At 36.5% G+C, this 21406-nt stretch overlaps 4 protein-coding genes across 7 annotated transcripts; 3 read left to right on the top strand and 1 right to left on the bottom strand.

Moving 5' to 3' along the window:
* The first annotated feature begins 497 nt into the window (after positions 1-497).
* On the top strand, positions 498-2860 carry LOC145728776 (uncharacterized). 2 transcript variants are annotated; one of them, XM_081979274.1, is made up of 7 exons: positions 498-717; positions 777-1006; positions 1060-1180; positions 1238-1471; positions 1920-2032; positions 2094-2183; positions 2452-2860. In XM_081979274.1, exons 2-7 carry the CDS (start codon positions 784-786, stop codon positions 2673-2675), a joined length of 1005 nt encoding a protein of 334 aa, XP_081835400.1. In that variant the 5' UTR covers positions 498-717; positions 777-783; the 3' UTR covers positions 2676-2860. The 2 variants fall into 2 exon arrangements, with proteins under 2 accessions (XP_081835400.1, XP_081835390.1); XM_081979264.1 differs by having other exon boundaries at positions 503-717; positions 1057-1180.
* Positions 2861-3801: 941 nt separating this feature from the next.
* Positions 3802-7490, bottom strand: LOC145728784 (uncharacterized). Of its 2 annotated transcripts, none has more exons than XM_081979297.1 (3): positions 7364-7490; positions 5574-5931; positions 3802-4699 (listed from the first exon to the last, which is right to left on the bottom strand). In XM_081979297.1, exons 2-3 carry the CDS (start codon positions 5757-5759, stop codon positions 4238-4240), a joined length of 648 nt encoding a protein of 215 aa, XP_081835423.1. In that variant the 5' UTR covers positions 5760-5931; positions 7364-7490; the 3' UTR covers positions 3802-4237. The 2 variants fall into 2 exon arrangements, with proteins under 2 accessions (XP_081835423.1, XP_081835414.1); XM_081979288.1 differs by lacking the exon at positions 7364-7490 and adding an exon at positions 6013-6153.
* Positions 7491-8175: 685 nt separating this feature from the next.
* LOC145735408 (uncharacterized) lies at positions 8176-17341 on the top strand. Of its 2 annotated transcripts, none has more exons than XM_081989304.1 (8): positions 8176-8333; positions 10037-10284; positions 10639-10812; positions 10865-11222; positions 11278-11466; positions 11525-11929; positions 11980-12824; positions 14035-17341. In XM_081989304.1, the coding sequence occupies exons 2-8, from the start codon at positions 10041-10043 to the stop codon at positions 17259-17261; spliced, it is 5442 nt and encodes a 1813-aa protein (XP_081845430.1). In that variant the 5' UTR covers positions 8176-8333; positions 10037-10040; the 3' UTR covers positions 17262-17341. The 2 variants fall into 2 exon arrangements, with proteins under 2 accessions (XP_081845430.1, XP_081845439.1); XM_081989313.1 differs by having other exon boundaries at positions 10639-10776.
* Positions 17342-17359: 18 nt separating this feature from the next.
* On the top strand, positions 17360-21211 carry LOC145735419 (uncharacterized). Its single transcript, XM_081989324.1, has 4 exons — positions 17360-18478; positions 18530-19674; positions 19860-20371; positions 20426-21211. Exons 1-4 carry the CDS (start codon positions 18012-18014, stop codon positions 21176-21178), a joined length of 2877 nt encoding a protein of 958 aa, XP_081845450.1. The 5' UTR covers positions 17360-18011; the 3' UTR covers positions 21179-21211.
* The last annotated feature ends 195 nt before the right edge of the window (positions 21212-21406 follow it).

Consider the following 21406-nt stretch of genomic DNA (forward strand, 5'->3'; position numbering starts at 1 on the left):
TAAAGCAATCTTACATTTTTTTGCTTATATAGGATGTTTCAAATTTGAGACACATCATTGGAAGTTCTTCTGCACCAGCAAGAGGATACAGGGACGGTTCAATTTTTAATTCAATTAAAAATTTGAATAGTATATGGTACGTACAACAAAGGTAGATTGTAACGTAATAGACAGTTGCAGAAGACCTGACTTTTTAAGTAACCCCAGAAAAAATTGTCGATTGGAGAAAGATCAGGGCTTCTTGGAGGTCTTCATGTTTACCGATCCATTAAATACCGAAAAATGTGTTGAAAATGTCTCTAATATTTGTCCATTGTGAGAAGTCTTGCTTTTACAACAAATTCCGAATATTGTTTTGTAGTCATTTTTAAACTAGGATATCTCAGTTAAACTTTTTTGAGTTTATTAAACTTCTGTTACCATTTTTTTTATTATTTTGCTAGTTGTTCGCCTATCAACGTCATGCTTCTCTTCTACATTGAAGGAAAAATGAAACCAGACGGACATTCCGCAAGTTGGCAAAACAATAGTCTAGGACGAACCCTTGCACGCGGCGTCGCGACGCCCTTAGGGACGCTTGCGCCCTTCCATCTCCGTACGGATCAATCGGGGTGTTTTACCACCCTAAAAAGTCCCATCTTAATGCTCACGACCGTACAAGTGTTATATACAATACACATTAGGGTGCACAAGTGAAAACTTACACTTGCAGTTAAAGTAAAATAACAACTAAATCGACTCAATATTTAGCAAAGTTTATTAATCGTATTTTTCAGGAATAAAATGGGGTGTCTCACGGACTGTTTCGACTTGTCGCCGCCCCCCGATTCAATTTTGTTTATGCCGCCACCGCCCGCCCCAGTGTTTATGTCTCACAACATAGACAATCACAACGCAACCAATTGTCTGGTCACTGAAAGTTGTGACGCGGCTGCCTTCTTCCTGAATCACAAAGGTGTACTGAAGAGCTTTGATGGAATTGAGTACAAGGAAATGCCTAGCAAAGGTTGGTCCAGTCAATACTATTAGGACGTTTTGAAAAAAGTGGTTTCACAGAAGCTGAGGCAAAATGGAACGTTTCTGGTATAGGAAACACATGGTTGTTGGTGTTGGTAGGATCTTCCATTGGTGTGCTGCTATTGGGAGCACTTTTAGCTATGTTTTTGCTGAAATGTCGAGAGTAAGTACCAGATAAACTTGAATATCATCACTGTTATTATTACTTTTTTTGGTGCAGGATGAATCTCTTCTCAAATTCAGATCATTGTTCTTTGCACACTAGTGACTTACGCTCACTGAAAAATGTGGACTCCAGAGACTGTAATACATTGGCCAATGGTAGTAGTAAGCTGATCCATCCAATGAATACCAGCTTTTACACTCCCACCCCTAATCTGCATGACAACCGGATGGTATGGGCAGCTATTACACCAAGAGGAACTGAGCATTTTATTTCTGAAAATTATTCCAGGTAAGTTTTATAGTTGTGGTTGCATTCATTTATGGTAAAATTTTGTTTATATTATATTATATAACGACGTCATGGTCACTATTTTCTAATATTTCATTTTGTTAATTTTCTGTTTTCATTTTACCATAGTATCCATCCCTTGATCCATACTGTAGTCAGACATACAGGGTGATCAATTTTCATTTTCAACCATTAATAAGCTTCTTATTTTTAACTTTTGTAGAAAGAGAAAACGCACTGCATATTTATTTTATTTTGTGATAGCCCATTCTCATACAGGGTGTCCCAAGTCTGAGTAACTATATTGATATTCCACTGTGTAATTTGTGATTGGTCAACTAAGAACAGCAAAAGAGGCTTTGCAATGTTATTTGCAAGGATGTACAGAGTGTCTCAAATTTTTGAAACAATTTTTTTCTTGTTATTGAAATATGGAATATTTTCCTAGGAATTTGGTGGGCTATGAACCAGGTGAAGACCATTACGAATCTATCGACCATTTGCCTCCTCATCAACGTCCGAACGACAGCGGTCACGTGGCTTACTATGGATACCACAAAGGTAACCTGTCCTAAATTAAATTTTAATTATTATCATTTTATTATGATTGATTTTATCTCAGATTTTGATTACGAAGACCCCACACCTTTAATCGAAAGCTATCAGATGGATAATATCGAATACGTTGGTGATCATCAGTATCAAATAATTGGTAAGTACCTACTGTCCCTACTGTATTCTTCATTCTAATGTCAAGCTGAAATGTGGATTTACAATAAGTGTTACAAGGACTAAATTCTACGCAATAAGTTGCTGAAGAAACGTATTTTCAGAAACAAAGAAATTGTGATTCAAATCTTCTGTTTTTATGTAAAAGTCTGGCCCAGTCTATACACCATTTGTAATTCTATCTTGTAATTAACAATACTGAATTGTGTACTACTATTTAAGCAAAACGTCACACTAACACTTTTTTACAGGAAATAGTGACATGAGATGCGCCAGTTTGGCCTACGCTCAACATCCCCTAGGCAGACAAATGTCGCTGTTAAAACCGAGGGTTTCATCCCCGACACGTATCGAGCACCCCAATTTGCCACCCCTCAATATGATACCTTCACGAAGTGCCAGCAATACCTTAAAAAGAAACACTTTGAATTATCGGACCATGGATCCTGGCAAATTGCCCAAATATGGTCTTTAAGATGACATTTACTTTGTTGATTTTTGGTTACTATTTTGTTTTCGTTGCTTGATCACTTAGTTGTAGGTCACACTAAATATACTATTATAATTATTACTTACAGTGTTAGTTGACGTAGACTTTGATATAAATGTTCTAGTGGAATAGTAATTGTATAAGTGTCTATTATAATATTATTGTAGGAAGTTGTTTGTATAATTAATGACCCAAAAAGTGCACGTTTTACCAAACTTGAAAGCCTATAACATCAAAATGCTCCTTGCTAATTCTCCACATGTGGAACCAATTGCTATGCTATCTTGGACTCTTTGCAGTTTGTTAATTCTTCTTTTCTGTCCTTTCTGGTGGCATATTAGTGTTGTATCATCTGCATATTGTAAAATATTTGCAGAGAGTTGAATATGTCTACAGTTTTCTAATCATTTAGAATGGCGTAACAGAAAATGTTGTTCAGCACTGGTAGTAGAGGTAAACCTTGTGGAACTGTAAAAATGTTTGAGAAACGTTTATGTACTTTTATTTGCAATGAACGATTTATGGCTAGAACCTTTCTATTTTTTCGGAATTCAAAAACACCCTACGCTCCAAACATGTTTCAGATGAACGGTTTCACTTAGATTCATCTTATTTGTGATACTGTCATATCCACCAATTAAATGATATTATAGGACAGGTCTCTGCTCCTAAATTATTTTTTGAGAAGCATTTCATGTAACGCATTGTCAGTAAGCATTCACGGAATTGAAGAAGCTATGTCTTAGAAGAGGAACCTATTTTGGCTTATCCATGGCCAGATGAAGTTTTTGTAATAATCACTCCAATTCTTCCCAGTATGGTACAGAAACCGTTTCTTTCTAAGCTTCAAAACGGTCAAGAAGTGATCATATTATAGCAAGTTGTTGGGAAAATCTGCGAAGAACTACTGGTGTAACAAGCAAAAATGCAATGGCTACTATATTTTAATACATCGGAAGGCAAGCTATGAAAGTTTCTTCTTGAAAAGTCTTAAGTTAGGCAGAAATTCAGCACCGGTCAAATTGATTTCTAGAGTTCCAATTGCAGTACAACTAATAATATGGTACCTGAAACCCAACAATACAAGTAAAATGTCCAATGAAAGTCCAAATAAAAATTAAACGATGTATTTACAACTCAACCTTGTGGTGGTGGGTGGTTTTAATTCTATTATGTATAACATAATGAATCAAACTGTTAAAACGAGAATACCACAGAATTTCCAGCTTTCTGAACATTGAATAGGCTGTATACACGGTTAATCATATTTCTAATTCACAAACGAAAAAAATACGGTTACTAAAACTAAACTTGTAATACTGTTATGTACTACTCTCTCAAACTCTCAAAAATCAAGTTTCTTTTGCAAAAACGGTCTCTTAACAACTAAACAAATAGAGCCAACTACAACTCTAATATTAAAGTTTCAACCAAACTTGAAAAAAGTCAAGGCACATCTTGAATAATTGTCCTTTTTAACTAATGATTTAAGAGGTGTTTGAACAAGTTTATGTTATCACTTTTGTCAGCTTTAAATCCACAAATATTTACGTGTAGAATATTTCTATACTAGGATTATCAATATTAGACGGAAATGTTTGTTTTCTGGACCTTTTAACTGGTGGTTGACTAATCACATCGATTTTTATGTCAGATGTGCTAGCTTCTTGTCTTAAAAAAGCTCTATTCATATCTTTAAGTGAAACTTGTGTTGCTTTACTTCGATATTGAACTTTAAACTTTGTTTGGCTGCAGGCGTCCCGTGTAACCGTTGATCTGGATTTCCTGTCACAACACTGAATACCAATTTCTGAACTTTGACGATTCTCCTCGTTGAGTAGTTGGTCAACTATGGTAATTTGGGTTTCGTTTTCAGTGGTATGAACTTGGGAAGTTCTTGGGTCTGGATACGAGTCAAATATGTGTGGCACTACGTTAGTCTTCATACGTGCCTGACAAACTCTGCCCATCAGCTTGTATTGTAAATAATTAATCAAATCTTGTTCTAGCTACAAAAAAGAATACTCTGTTAATTGGCACACACAAATTACATAATTTCATACATTTTTAGTATCAATGATTCCTTTATAAAAAAGGAGAGAGAAGGTAGCATTAACATATGGATGGATGTTGGAGTAGGTTGACAAATGAAAGCAACAATAAATTTGCAATTGGACCAAGATGAGGAGAACAGAAGCCTGGAAAGGATTTGAAAAATACAGAACAATGTTTACAAATAGGAAATTTAGTTTGGCTATTCGATTAAGGTTTCTAGAATGTGACTCTACAGACCAATAGTTAAAATTCCTTGGACTAACAGAGTCACAAATGAAAAAGTACTAGAAGAATTGGATACGGCAGACAACCTATGACAATCGTCAAAGCAAGAAAAACAGCATCTTTAAGCCACTTACTTTGCAATGGCAAATATTCTCTCTAACAACTCTTACTTAAGTAATCCCGCAGAGAAGAATAGAGGGAAAAAGAACATGGGAAGAACAGAAGAGATCTTTACTGAGGAATATCATAGAGTGGATTAACCTTAGAGATAATAAGTTGTTTCACGTTGCAAGGGATAGGAAAGCGTTTCGAAAAGTGATCACCAACTTTCATTAAGAAAGACGGCATATAAAGAAGATAGTTATGAGTATTTGTATAACTTATGTCGATGTCTGTGTTTACAATGTTATTCCATTAGGTATTATGGTACTTAGGTACTCATATGAGTATAACTTACGATTTAACCTTTAACTGATCCTTCTTTCTCTTTCTCTATCTTATTTTCAATATCAACCTTTGTATGAACTGAAGGTATTGAAACATGTTCACGTAATGTTACTTATGCTTAAATCACTTCGGTTTATACAAAACTAGAATACTTACGTTAAAATGATCTTCACAGCAATATAGACTAGAATTAAGTGAAGTTCCCCGTATCTCTCGTCCCACAGCTTCAAACCATTTTTTCCTTTTCTCTCGATGTCTCGGAACGCATAAGAATTTTTTCATTGGAGTTTTCTTAGAACTGTTTTTGCAACCAGGCACAAAACACCATTTGTTGTAGACCATATTTATTTGAAGCAACCGAAGAAATTGTGAACTGAATCAAACCGCTGCCACTGGTTTGAATTCAAACCAACTAGACTCGAAACACTGCAACGATTCGACTGGTTAGTGACGTGTGTAGACGGATAGACACAGACACCAGGGCAGTGTAATTCTAACCTCGTTGCGTTTTGAGCTGTAAAAAAATGTTTTTAATAGAAAATAAAGTAAAATTAAATAGTTTTCAGTATTAAATCTAACATATTTGTAAACGTACCCGGTAGGGAAAATCGATAAGAATAAGTTTACAGGCACAGTCACAAAACGAACGAGACGTCAATGAATTCCACCACGTTTTAGTACGCTTTACTTTTCCGCCTTGCTTTAAAATTTAGGACAGTGTTGCCAGTTTTCGAACGGTGGCTATATACGCCAGTGGCGTGCCTGTTTTTTAAATAGAAATTTATTTAAAATCTTATTGTCATTGTCTATTGTTATAAAACTAACATACTAAAATAAACATTTCACAAGATTAACTTTTTTTTTTAATTTTCAACTTAATTTAGATGTTCCTCTACTATTATCGTGGAAACTCGATGTCAAAATTGGTATTAAAATAAACGGTAAATATATTAACAATATTATTTATGCAGACGATACCGTACTAATTGCAGAAACTTTAGAAGATTTGCAAAACATATTGGATAGAGTTAATAATGTAAGTCTGACTTGAACTTGAATGTTCAAAAAACTAAAGTAATGGCAATAAACAAAATGGAACAAACAACTGGAAGTTCATAAGTTCAAATACTTAGGAGTATTACTAAATGATAATAATATAAAATAAGAAACATGAACAACAAATGGAAGCAAATTATCTGTAATCGTAAACTAAGCTTAAACCATCGAATCAGAGTTATTAAATGCTACGTTTGGTCTGTCCTTCTATATGAAAGCCTTTGAAATGAGGCTCTATCGCAGAGTGTTCAGAATATCATGGACATAATACATAACGAAGCAAGCAGTATTGAGCACCATAAAACTAAGAGAACTAGAACTAATAAGAACGATTAAGAAAAGAAAAACTTTTGGTCCACATAATGAGAAACGACAAATACAACTTTCTAAGACTAATAATTGAAGTAAAGATAGAGGGCCGAGGAGTAGACAGAAGAACAATGTCATGACTCCGTAACATTGCTAGGAGCGGCACAGAATAGGGAAGATTTTGATGTAGTGATCGCAAACTTTCAGTAATGGGGTGCACCAGAAGAAGAAGAACAATCGAATCAACACTAATTACTACTTTAATTGCTTGTAATGTGGTGTAACATCCTGTGTGTGGTGGTAACATCTCTATCCCATCTCTCTCTCAATTGATATTATCTTGTTTAACTAATTTTAACAAACTGATATTATCTTGTTTATTAGATTACGCACAAATGTTCTGTAATGGTTTACGTCTAGATTGGCCATGTCGGAAATAATAGTTTTACGCCCTAGACCTTTAGTAAGTAACACAAAAGCTCGTCGTCATTCACAACAAGCGATAAAGTGAATATGTACCATACTTGTTGTTTCAAATTTTTCTATCCAAAGATCCTTGGTGCCCAAAATGGTATACTTACCATGGACCGATGAAAGTACCACACTCTTGACCACAGATTTTCGAAGATCGAATAAGATGACTTTCGCTGCGGGCGTAATCTTATTCTTTCAGTCCTTGATACGTAAATAACTATTACGTACGGCAGAAAGTTGACCAAAAATATCCAGTGATTAATAAGTTTATAATACATTTCTTGAATGAGTGCAATCTATTTTATGAACTAATAAATTAGTAATTTGTTATTAGTAGTAGTTTAACTTTTGGATCAATATCTACCAAACTAGACAGTTTTAGTGCAAATTATACTAGAATTAAGGTTTTGTTTGTTGATTATCAACCGCTTTACTCTAATACCCCATAATATGAAAAAAATCCATATTGTACGGCTTTTGCCTCATGGATCTGCTCTAGAACCGAATTGGACCAGTAGCACATATTATTGTAGGTCAAGTATGCAGATCGCAAACAAAACATTATGCACATTATCAGAACCCATGCACAAACGGGTTCACAACTTAAAATAAAAACAAACATAACAATACTTCATTAGTACACAAAAATCTGCGTTTTTAAATTTTCGCAGAAGTTCTGGACCCTTTGGTTTGAGTTACTGTAGGCAAAACTTGAGACTGTTATCACAGTAGTGCCTAAATATCCGTTGTCTTCAAAAATTTTAGAAGAACAAAAAGGTTTTTTACATTTTCTTGACATGACGCAAAAGGAAAACCTGAACAAACAAAGCTTGCCTTTGTGTACGATATGCATCTAGGTCTTGCTCGAGATTCTTCGAACTGAAGGAATTTACAATAACACAAGTTTATTGCCAATTAAACAAGATGTTGATAATACAAAACGGGGGCAAAATGGTCAACAAGCGATTACATTTTTCTTCATATATAAAATTATTCGAAATATTGCGGCAGAACAAGTTGGTGAGTGCAGACGTGTGTCAAAGAAAGATTCATTGCTGTTCCAAGTACATAATCCAGGTAAGTTTTAAATGGCCTGAAACATCCCACTTTTGCTAAATGTACCTCGTTAATTGTTTGAACTTTTTTTAATTCTGGGATTCAAATAACAGAAAAATTCATTGCATTTACGTCACTTTTGGGTTATAAGGGCAAAGATCTGCCATTCAATGATGCACTTTGCCCTTTGTGCAGAAACTTATTTACAAGAATTCACAAGTCGACGCTAATATTCTGAATTCGATAACATTTCAAATGTTTTATTTTCTTTGAAAGCTGTTGAAAGAAACACGTAATACATTATGATAAACGTGTTTTTTCAGACGATAACTTTTGATAAGCGCTTCTTGGAACCGATTAATTTCTTAATAAACTTGCGACATTATTAATTAAATTAATGAAGGTGATTAACTCTCAATGTCACATTACATGGGAAACAGCAAATAATACTTTTTAATCAGTTCCCAAATCACAATCACCAATGGAAACATTATTATGGATACAACAAAGTTATACAAAATTTCTTTTGCAAACTCAATTCATTTGCGTTTGTTGGGATTTTTGTTTCGCCGCACCAAAAAGCTAGGTTTGATGGGAAAATGGAATTTGGGACTATTTTCCACCAAAAGAAACCACGCTGCTCGGATTTGATTCATGAGAACCCTATAACGTTTTGGTGGCAAGGCTACCGTCTTCAAAGAATCTGAAAAACGTTATTTTCTACTATAATAACAAAAAAGTCAAAATTAATGTAGGATTTATGTTAGTTACACGTATTTCTTGACTTACTGTACCGTATCCAGTAACCAGTTTCATACGATAGAATGCTCTTTTCACTGTATTCTCCTTATCCTGCAAAGTTTGTTTCAAATCTGTTTTTGTTTAAGAACGTTGCATTTGTGTTTAGTTTTTTGTGCTAGTCTTCTTCATTTGTAAAAATTGAAAATGCAACAATATTTTCTGAGAAAAATTAATGGCTCAATACTCACCACAAAATGAGTTAATTTTTCTAAGAAAACTTTTGTGTTTAAATTAGTTAGGTTAGTATAGGAAGTATTGAGAGAAAAAACGGAAAGAGTAACTGGATTTGCTCTTAAAAAACTAAAAAAACTGTTATTTGATCATTTAATACAAGAATTTAAATGAACAAGTTTTAGAAGCTTGGAAGCAGCCAAGAAAGATTAGACTGAAACGGTTTTTCTACGATTACCAAAGACACCAGGTCCATATTAAAAAAGAAGATTTGACTTTGAATGGGAAAAACTAGAAGAAATCTAACCATGCTAAATCAAGAAATTCCAAGAAAGTATTTAGACGCCTTGTATGACTAAATAAAAACTAATAAATATAAAAAGAAACATATTTTTAACGATAATAATGGAAAGAATTGTCATGTGGTGGTCTTCACCCAAGCAGCAATTTAATCTAATAAGAATAGGTCAAGAAAGTCAATAACATAGCAGGGTTTGTAGATTAAGAATTGCTTTCTAGATTATTTTTGTCGAAGCAGTAAGATTCTACTAAATTCAACAAAAACAATTTTTTAACAAAATCTGCACTTTTCTATATGATGTTGTTTTCCCGGTGATTGATTTCCAATCTTCGTGTACTACTTTACTTAGATTTTTTGAGACCACAAAAGCAAAGTGACCCCAATTAGCATAGTCGATAAGATAACCAATGCATTGATTGATAAACGGTTTTGTTTTTGTAATGATTTGTAGCACGATGAGGACCGCGCTCATTTTAGCCGGGATCATCGGGATCGCTGTAGGCCAAGGTTACTATCACCAGGAATACAACTACAAAACCTCCTCGTCTTCGTACAAAAACAACGAACTTCAGCACAAAACTGACGATCAGGGCTACTACAGTAAAGCTGGCGATTTGGAAGGTCGTGTTCGACCTAAAGTTAAATCCAACAGCGAACACTCTGAGTATGTTAATCCGAAATTGGGACAAGGTGGTTCTGGTAAGTTCGATTTTTATATCTCAACTACCATTAAAGATACAAAAAGGTTCGGTTGGTTCTGTGTTATTTATACATGATTTGCTACAAATTTCATTGTTTCTGAATCTAACACTACTATTTAGAAACATGTCGTATATGGATGAAAGGTAAACAAAGTTCTGTTCTGTTTACTGTTTCCAACAGTAAATGTGTCAAAAGCTTTATCAACGATTATCGGCTATTTGTTGTCCTAACACTCTTGTCGCTATTCTGCAATAAGTATAGTGTCATCTGCAAATGTTGCAACAAGTATTAATAATTATGTATTCCAACATTTTTATTGAAGAAAATCCTTTACAAACTCCAAAAATTTAGGGTATTACGATGCTAATACGGATCTAACCTCCCATGGAAACCTTCAGGCCAACACTTATGGTGCCAACGCAGGCAGTCAATTGGCCAGTGGCTACCAAGCTGGTAGTTCTTACTATGGAAACGCCTTGGAATCGGAAGGTTTGGCTTCTTCTAATTATGTTGGTGGATACTCAGGTATTGCCTTTTAGCTTAGTGTAGAAAGTTGCACTTTACGCGTTTTATTTAGGTTCTGCTGCTTATAACGCGCAGGCTGGTGGCGCCTATCAAACAGCGTCAAGCTTAAGAACAGTAGGATCCCGACTCCAAAATGATCTGCGTCAGGAGCTGCAAGAGGCAGTGAGACAGTCTCATTTAACTGACATTAATGTGCTTGAAGACGAGTTGAGGAGAAACTTAACCGCCCGATTGCATAATATTCTGCAAGAACGTTATGGAACTCAAACCATTAAGAGTGGACTGTCTTATTCTTTGAGCGATGGTAGATTGCAGGCCAGTCCCAACTATGAGCAACAGGAGCTGGACCAACTCCAAAGACAAATTGAGCGAACGCTAATGGATGAGTTGAGACAACAATACAACTACCGGTAATATTTTCCATATAAGTTTTATTGATTCAATTAATTTTTGTTTGGTTTACAGTACCAGTCAATCTAGTCAGCAAACTTACAACCAGCGAAATTACGAACGTTATGAGTCCACAACCACAGTGCGGCCATACATCTACAAACCAGTCTATCCCAATTTGAATACAAACCCTGCTGAAGTCAACTATCTAGGTTATGGTGGTGCCAAAGACTCCCAGTATCAATATGCTTCATCATCAAATAGGTACAATTTTTTATCACTGGTAATAGAATCACTTTGAATAATGAGATGATTTTTTTAGCCAACAACGTGTATCATCTAACACGGAATACGTCCAGGCTCCCAATGTTGTCTCTATCACGACGATAGCATCCAACGTTCAAAGAGACCTCAACAATCGTCTAAACCAAATTTTGGAAAATGCGCAAAACCAATACTTCACTGAAAGCGAACGGTTTGGTAATGCAAACACTGGTACCATTTTGGAACAACTTAAACAAGAGTTGAGACAAAATTTGACGTACACCTTGGAAGAAGAATTGCGCAGACATTTTGGTACTCAGTTTGAACGAAACGGGTATATGTTGAGTAGCGGACAGACTAACCAGTACAACTACAATGTAGCTGATTTGGAGAATTTGAGAAGACAGGTGGAGCAAAACCTGATCACCAAATTAAACAGGGATTTCGAGACGGCCAGACAACAGTAAGTGGTGTTTTTGTGCAAGAGAATTGTCTCTATCAAAAATATTTCAGTTGGGTGACAAGGCAGAAACAAGTTTCCGCACAAAGTCAACAAACCTCCTACGGACAAACCAACGATTACGACTATATTTATAATCGACCCTCTGCAAGCAACCAACGGTATGAATATTCCACACCCAGATACGTGGATGACTACTACAGACCAACTGCCGCTTCCATAGTACCCTTAATCGGCGCGGGTATCAAAGGAGGTCAACAGTACCAAAGTGGTTCCTCTCACTTAAACGCCTACCAATCCAGCGCTAGCAGCAACATGGTTCAACTTCAAAACCAACTGCAAGCAGAACTCAGTAATCAGTTAAAAGCTGCCCTAAGCCAGAACAGAGCCCATTTAGGCCAATATTCCACCGATAGTGGCCAAACTGGTTTTAACGAAGCTTACAGCAGACTCTACGATGAGTTGAAACGAAACTTGACTTCTCAACTGGAAAGTTTCACGGCCGGCAGCAGCGACTACTCTAACACTTACGGAGTCGTCAACAGTAACCAGCTGGCACAACTGCGTTCTCAGCTGCAAAACAATTTAGCTTCGCAACTGCAGCAAGGTTTGCAGCAGTCTTACAGTGCGTCAGCTTCGTACAGTGCTAGTTCTGGTAGCAGCGCAAGTGCTGGTTCGGGGGCTTACAGTAGTAGCAACTCCGGAAGATATTATAGATCGATCGCGCTAACTCAACCTTGTCCTGTTAATCAGCAACACTCTCAGCATAAAAGGGTGTACAAGCCTCAATGCCCTGATTTTCTCTTGCCATTACAGAACCGCAAAAAGAGGAGCTACGGTTATCGCAGTCGTCCTCTAGGTCTGGCCACCAACACTGGGGTTGGTTATGGAGGGAGAGGTACGTGATCAGCATCATCGGGGATCAACATCATCAGGGAGAATCATCATCAGCACCGTCCGTGTTGACTAATTACTAATACTTGTAATTCATTCATTTTGATAATACACTAATTTAGTTATATTTATCGTCTCATTTATATTAATGTTTGGTTTGCTGGTTAGCTGTGTTAGTAACGGAGAAGAAAGAAACCAATTTGGAATTAGGAACAACTATTGTAATAGTTTGAGTAGAAATTTGTTTGAAATTTCTAGAAATTGGATAGCAAAAATATCTTAATTTTTTTAAAAATCTAGTCGCTGTAACTTATAGCTCTCACTTTCGAACTTAAGAACACGTTTACATTTCTTCAAAACCTGATAGTTATTAAGTTATTAAAATTGAGAAATCATCACAAAATAAAGCATTTAAAAACAGACTTGTTGCAAACAAAAACAAGATTAATAAGACTCAAGTATAGAGCAATTTTTTCTAATTACAAAAGAAAAAAGAATTTGCACCAAATATGAAATGAATATGAAATGAACAATTTTAAATCTTACGGTATAGAGTAAAAAGTGAAATATTAAAAATAGGTATTTGTGGATGTAATTCGTGCCTTATTAAGCAATGTAATGCTTCTGTAACATGCTACAATTACATATTGTACGGCTTCTGTAAAACAGATTATACAATTCTACTGAAATTACTGCCAATCTGAAACTTAAGTTTGATTTGGGTTATTGATTCTGAACTGATTTGAATATGGGTTTGGACCATTTGCACGATAATTTGTATGTAGTCTTATAAATAAGTACACAGCGATACTTATCCCATCCAGGCAGATAGCCCAAATCAGTTCAAGAACAGTTCCTGAACGGTTCAATCAAGAATCAATCAAGAATCCGATCAAAGTTTTGAGTGACATTTTTGGACGGGTGTTTTTGTAAAAATATACAACAATACTCTTACAGGAGACAGTAAAAACGGTTTTAAGCTCTAATAACGTTCTTTGCATAAATTATCAATTGCAGAACTTATGCCTTGTGTGATACTTTATTGATTATGAGGTTAGAAAACAACGTAGTTGAACAGTAATTATAAGTTAAAAAAATAATGTTGTTTTAAATTGTAATATCTACTGGGTTTGCATCACACTTTACATCTTTGCATTTCGAGCAGCACTTGGTTGAATGACTCAATTATTTACTTTTTAAACAATTTTTTTCAGATGGTGGATATGCATCCTCAAATTACGGTAGTGGCTACCACATCGGCCAACAAGTAGACGAGACCGAACTGAGTCAACCTAACTACAACTCTCCAGCTTCATCCAACTACCACCAAGTTGGACAGGAAATCGACGACACCGACGAAACTCAACAAGTAGTTGATCCAATGTTAGAAGAAGTGCGACCACAGCAGTCATCTTCTGCATATTCTAATTTCGGAGCTCAAACCGGACAAGAAGTTGACGACTCAGACACTCAGCAAGTTGAGGTTGATGCATATTTGGATCAAATGCGAGGCCAACAGTCTTTTCCTACATATCCAAGCAGCGGAGCTCATACAGGACAAGTAGTGGACGACTCAGATACTCAACAAGTTCAAGTTGATCCTAACATTGATTGGGTTGGACAGGTGCAAGACAATTCAGACGATACACAGCAAGTCGAAGTTGACAGCGGTTTTAACGGTTTGAGTTTGGGTAGCAACTTAAAGACTACGTCAACAACTCCCAGGTCATATATCTACTCTAGTAGACCTATCGGAGGGTATGGATACCACAACTCTCACACAATTTCAGGTGCGAATCCAAATTCTAGACCCACTGACAATGTACAGTATTTAGAGAATAATCAAAACACTGGATCTGGACACCAAGTAACAGAACCTGAACCTAAATCTGTAGTAGATAATCAATCTGGCTCAAGAACTCCAACCTCTTCAGGAGGAAGTCAGTATTTCAGAGGTGAAGACAATTCTCAGTACTTAGAAAATACCCAGACACATCGAGGTTACAATCAAAATTTATATGGAAATCAAAGAAGGCCAACGCCTAACGGACAACAAAGACCATTAAATCAAGTAACTAACTCGTTAACTGGTCAAGTAACAGACGATTTCGAGGATGTTCCATTTCAAGTAGGAACTCAACCAGACCAAACAAATCACTTAAGTGAATCTAGTGCCGGACAAGTCGTAGATGATTCAGAAATAACGCAACAAGTGGAGGATGACGGTTTCGCCCCTTTAAATACAGGAAGTCAACTGAAACCCTCTGTGGATGACGAACGTGACATTTCAGTGACTGATAATAAACCATCACGTCACAGATCTAACCCTAGACTTCCATCATCAAATAAAATTGATGTTGCCAATACGAACGAGGAATTTCTTCACAAAGGAGAAGACACTTATTATGACATTGGAGAAGCAGCATATTTGCCACCACTAACTAACCCAGAAAATGATCCCTTAAGATCTAACCCTAGACTTCCATCATCAAATAAAATTAATGTTGCCGATACAAACGAGGAATTTCTTCACAAAGGCCGACACTTATCAACTACCACAGTTTCAACACATCCGATTCAACGTAAACCATACGACTATAGGCCTTTTAGTAACATACCACAGCCTGAAGTAACTGCGGTATATATTCCTCCACAGTTGAAACCACTTTCAGTGCAAATAGAGGCTAGTCTACTTCAAAACCTAGAAGAAACTCTTTTATCTGAAATAACTGCTTTAAACAATCCGAGTCAGGCCTATCAACAAACATTATACACCTTAAAAGAAAATATCACCAGAGAATGTCAAAAGTTGCTGAGTGAGACACAATTTTTGAACGTGAACCAACGAGAAGTTTTTCAACTACAAACATATTTGGAAACACATTTGGTGCAAACCCTAAATCAAAAATTTGTCTTCTCAGCTTCAGGTGAAGTGGTCGCTTTTAAACCTGTTGTAGGCCAACCAAGTTTAGTCAACTCTTATCGTCCAAAATTTGAAGTAAACTCTAACGCTTTTATACAAAGTGAATCCCAATATCACGGAGGGTACCAATCACCTCAATATGTTTATAAACCATTCCAATCTGAGTCATTTGTTACTCCACAAGCACCTTCACAAACCCGGCCAACTCTAAAACCATCTTACAGTGAAGCAGAAAATGAAGCAGACCGACTGCTGGAAGGTTTACGGAACACATTACAAAGTAGACCAACTACTCCACGTTCAAATCAACAACCAGAATACCAGGTGATCCAAGTTAAATTGGAAAACATTACCCCCCAACAGTTTTCCATCATCAACCAAATCGAACAGGAGTTTACTAGTGTGTTGGACACAGCAGTTCAAACTGAGTTTGCGTCTACAAGTTATGACCATGCAAGCAGGTATGAACTGTATCAATCATCTTTGAACAAATTGGAACAGGAGTTAAAACGCAACCTCACTGAATGCATCGAAGGTATATTGAGACAGGACTCTGAATTGCAATATCTCAACAAGTACTCGAGTCAAGTTTACGCCAATTTTGATTACCAAAAGATCAACGATGTGAAGAAGTACATTGAAATTAAGTTGATTAAGAAATTACGCGCCCAGCTAAAACTTAAATACAACATTGATAACTCTGTATCATCCCAATCTGAATTCGTTAATACAGGTGTATCACAAGTATCTCCACAAGCACCTCGGAGTGTAGTAAGACTAGAGAATTTAACTCCAGAGCAGGCTAGAGTAATCAAAAATATTGAAGATGACATCAATAAACAAATCAAATCAGCTATTGAAAACTACATAAACAATCTTAGCAAACAAGTGTCTGAATATTTCTTCCAATCTTCTTTGGAAACTTTGGAAGAGGAATTGAAGAATAATATCACATCGTCAGTTCAAAGTCTTTGCGAACCAGGTTTTGGCCAATACCCTGAATTGCAAGCTAGCAATTTTGATATGAGTAAAATCAATGACTTGGAAAAATACTTGCAAATTAGACTGGTGGGAAAACTAAGAGAAACTATTAAATACTACTCAACCACATTTTTGAGCAGTACTTCGTACCAGTCTAGTAGTAGACACCATTTCAGCCACAGCTACCAGCAACACGGTGGATATGGAACAGTACCAGATAATAGGGAAGTCGATTTGTTTCAACCAGGACAACCACTAGAACCGGTAGTTCCAATGGTTCCGCCACCATCAAGAGGATCAGTAAAAGGAGGCAGGCCGCAATCAGCTTATAGGGAAACTTCTCCCCAGTTGCAGGGCACCAATCCTAATGCGATTGGAGAAGCAGATTTGGGTTCTTCAACTGTTGATTCGGAAATTGTTGAACCAGTGACGGAGTCGCAAAGCTGGTGGTCCAAGTTTGGAAATAAAGTAAAACAAGGGGCTAATAAGTTACGAGACAAGATAACAGGAAAGAAAACCGAACCATCAACAGAATAAAATGTAGCGGGCTTTTGATTTGGTTAGCTTTAAGGTAACTGTTGTATATAAGGATTAAATAAATATGTAGTTTCTATATATAGGTCAGAGTATTTTATTTTCTTATACGGATGCAGTGTTTGTTATTGGATAACCTAAAAGTCTATAGTCTAAGATGTAGTGAATCTCCTTTATGACAAACAAATAACCAGTAATCTCATTATAGACGAAATAATAAGACAAGTACGCAGGAAAAGAGGATATCACATGGGAGATCGAAAGATAAAAATCCTATACTACGCTGATGATGCAGTATTGATGGCGGAAAAGAAAGATGATCTGCAGAAGCTTCTTTATACATTTAACACAACTGCTAAAGCGCTCAGGATGACAATATCAATATCCAAGACAAAATGACCACATCTAAAACACCTCTCTGACACAGAAGACAGAAGAGCGAATATTGAAGATTGCTAGAGATAACCCACCTTCGGAGAAGCAAAACACAGGAAGCCCTGCAAAACGTTGGAGTGACAATCTAACGAGTTACGATGAGGAACAGGTATTAATATCTAATTAGAAGAAAGAAGAAGAGTAGTAAACAGTTAGCAGAGTACTAAAATAGAGGTTTAGTATTTAAACTTGGTTTAAGTCAAACACGTGACTTAATAACAAAAAGCTCAGCTAAACTCAAAGACAGTTAATGTAGTTTAGGTTAAGTCAAGACATTTAGAACAACCAACAACAATTTGATTGTTAAATTCAGTTAAAATGTCATTTGGTTCAACTACTTCTCAATTTTCACCTAAATCTGGGAAAGCCTGCATCTGTTTATGCGGCTTAAAATTTCCTTCTCGTAAAGACGATAAATGTCCGGATCATCTGCAACATTGGGAACGATGGTTAGACAGACGCAAAAAAATGCACGAAAAACTGTTCAAAAAACTGCGCCGACACCCTGCCAGTTTGTTGATGAACAGCGGAGACTGTTACAGATCCATTCAAGAAGAAAAATCAATTCTGGAGTACACTAAAATTGAAACCCACTTTGATAAGTACAGAGGTAATCCGGAATTTTGGACTTTACCGTGTGCTTTGAAAGAAAAATCACCGCCGTACAAATTCAGTGAGTATTTTGCGGTTAAATCGAAAGCAGAGAAGAACCAAGTGCCTGAATTGGAGTATGTTGGAGTACCCGACTATATTTACAATGAGAAGGATGTTGCTCCTAGAACCAGGTGAAGGCTGTTTCCAGTAGGAGATTTTTAATGTCGGTGTTAAATTTATAGGTACCTGAAGCGACGCTGGGCTCAAAGCTCCTATAGAAACAAAGTGGTAAAAAGAATGTCCGAGAAACTGGCTGAAATTCAACCACACAAGCCTGATTTAGATCAGTTAATTATCATTGGAAATGGTGCACCAAAAGCTGTTGACGTGCGATTTTCAAAAATTGAGCCGTCCGCTAAGGTAGTAGATAATTCATCAGACTTTGAGGAATCCATTTTGCCTTTGAGGAAGGCAGAAGTTTCTAAAGAATCTAAAATATCCATTACAATATGTAACAAAAAAATTATTGAAGGACAATACCTTTCCAGAGAAGATAGAATTAGCATTTTGTTTGAATATTTTATAGGTCACACAACCAATAAACCCACGGAACAATGCCTCAGCTTGGAAAATACTGGGCTAGTTACTTTACACCTCAACTGGCTGAAATACAATAAATTAAAACTATTTAGAGAATACACAGAAACTGACATCATTTCGAAACCATTTAAATTCAACAAAAGTCAGATTTTGTTAGTTCCAGGGCAGAAAATTCAGTTTCCCTTATGGTTCCAAGTCCAAAAACCTGGCACCTACTTTGAACACTGGGAGTTAACAACTGAACCCAGAATATGGTCTGAAGACCTCCATTTCCTGGTTCTCTTAAAAGGTTATGCTTACATACAAAACTACCAGGAAAAGATACTGGAAGTAACTCTTAAACTGCAACAAATGGTCAGAGACACTAGCATCAAAGATTTTCTCAACTCGGTCGTAGACCGTGGTAGTTACTGTCACCCCACAACTTCTTACGTATATGACTTTTCCGAAAAAGAGCTTTTCCAAAGCGCCAACTTGAAAAAAGACTTGGTTAAGTACTCTCCCAAGTATGTTTACAATTCTACTGTGGTGAAGGAGCTCAAAGACTTTTACGCTGAGATTAAATCGCCAGAGGATCCTAAAGAGTGGGATTTGTGTGTGAAAAATCTAATTGAAGCTTCCAGGAGGAAGGATTTGTCAGTTTTCTTTGAAAAGAAGGTCGAATTGTATAAACTGGCAAAGGAACGGAGGAGGACGTTGCGAGAAAGTAGCGAAACTAAGAAAAGAACAGAAGCGAAAGCAGACGATAAAGGCAGCACTAAGGAGAAAGGAAAGAAAAATTCTAAAGGTATTATTGAGAATCATATATTTAGTTTTTAAATTTTCTTTGCTATTTTACCCCGTCAAATTTATATTAATGTTTCGATTTCTTCGTGAATCAATTCAAAGTGTTGTCCTCCACTCGTAAATAACTTGTGAACAATTCTAAAAAACTATCATCAGACTAAATAATCAATAATAACTACTTTCCAGTTTTTCCAAAACAATCAGAAACCTCATCTGTGGTGACCTATCATGAACAACTACGCTCTATTCTGTCCAGACTGGAACAACCCTCGATTCAACCTAACCCTCATAGACTAAAAATGTTCTTCTGCTATATAATACTGAAAACTTCACTTGGGACTATGTGGAACAAGTTAGATCAACTTGAGTTGACTGACCCAAGTAACAACGTAGGATCAATTTTGAGCTCACGCTCCTCTCCTGCTGTAGTACCTGATCGACTTGTTTACGAGATATTCGAAGATAGTTACATTTTGAGGACCAAACGGATCCCTCATCAACCAGGGCCGGGAGGGGCAAAGCCAAAACCGTTAAATTTGAGAATAAATTCTGGATCAGATCTTAAGAAAATTTTTAAAGCTTATTTTGGCAAAGATGAAGGCCCAAAGAGTGTAAAAAGTACCAAACCACCTAAAGATGAAGGCAAAAGCGAGGCTAAGAGTGATGGAAAAAAATCCAAACAAAAAGGAAAGAATCAGGTAAATTTATCTTTGCCAAATTGTGTGTAACCAACTATAGTTTTGAATGTTTAGGATAATCAATTGCAAGAGGGTGTTGATCCAGACTATGACCCTTATAGGGAAGAGTATTCTTCTGAAGTTTGTGAAAGTATTTCTGAGTTACCAGTCACAGCATCATCAACTATTGATCCTAGAGAACCAATAAATCATGAAAAATACTTGATAGTCTACACTGCACTGTGCAATGCTGTAGACGCTATGGTAGACACAATAGAAGGGTTTACTGCACGCAACTTACCCTCAGATTATTTGCGCGAGTTGCAAGACTGCAAAATTAAGCCACCAATAGAAGAAACATATTCCAGCCGAGAATCTTCGCAGATTATCAACGAAGAAGAGCAAAGATCTCAGTCACAGACCGATTACTTCAACTTTCTGCTGGATACTCACTGGCAGTCCAACTGGAAAACACAAAAGTATTTTATGAAGGACGAGACGATATCAACCAAAGATGTGCTAAGCCTGACGGAGTCCCAATCGAGTGGTACCGTGATACAAATGCCAGATATGTTCTCGTTGAAAGATTTTGAACGAAAACCAGTGCCTTATGGTCTTAAAGATGGGACCACACAAACGGATCTGTGTCAATACATTGCGGAAAAAAATGGAGAGGATACAGTCGTTAGTGATTCGAAGAGGCAGTCAACGAAAAGCGTTGGAGAGGTTTCAGCTGAAGATATTTTTTATATTTTAAGAAATGATAATGAGCAACAAAGTGGGGAGAGTAAAAGTTCATTATCTCAAGTAGGAGAAGATGTATTATAATATACTACTTCATAAAGGAATAAATTAGTGTCATTGAAATTATGCGTTTTGTACAGGGTAAGTCAAATTAGGTAAGAAAAAGCAGCAAGCTAAGTTAAGCATGGTCCAGACTGTGACTCTTTTCAACTGTATTCTACACAGTCTGAACCATACTTTACTTAAGCTTGGTTTAAAGTACGACGATGCAAATTGGGGTTAGGGTCATATAAATAATCATTCCTTGAAACT

Source organism: Ips typographus, linkage group LG1, assembly GCF_016097725.1.
Source record: "Ips typographus isolate SLU linkage group LG1, UJ_Ityp_2.0, whole genome shotgun sequence".
Classification (NCBI taxonomy): Eukaryota; Metazoa; Arthropoda; class Insecta; order Coleoptera; family Curculionidae; genus Ips; species Ips typographus.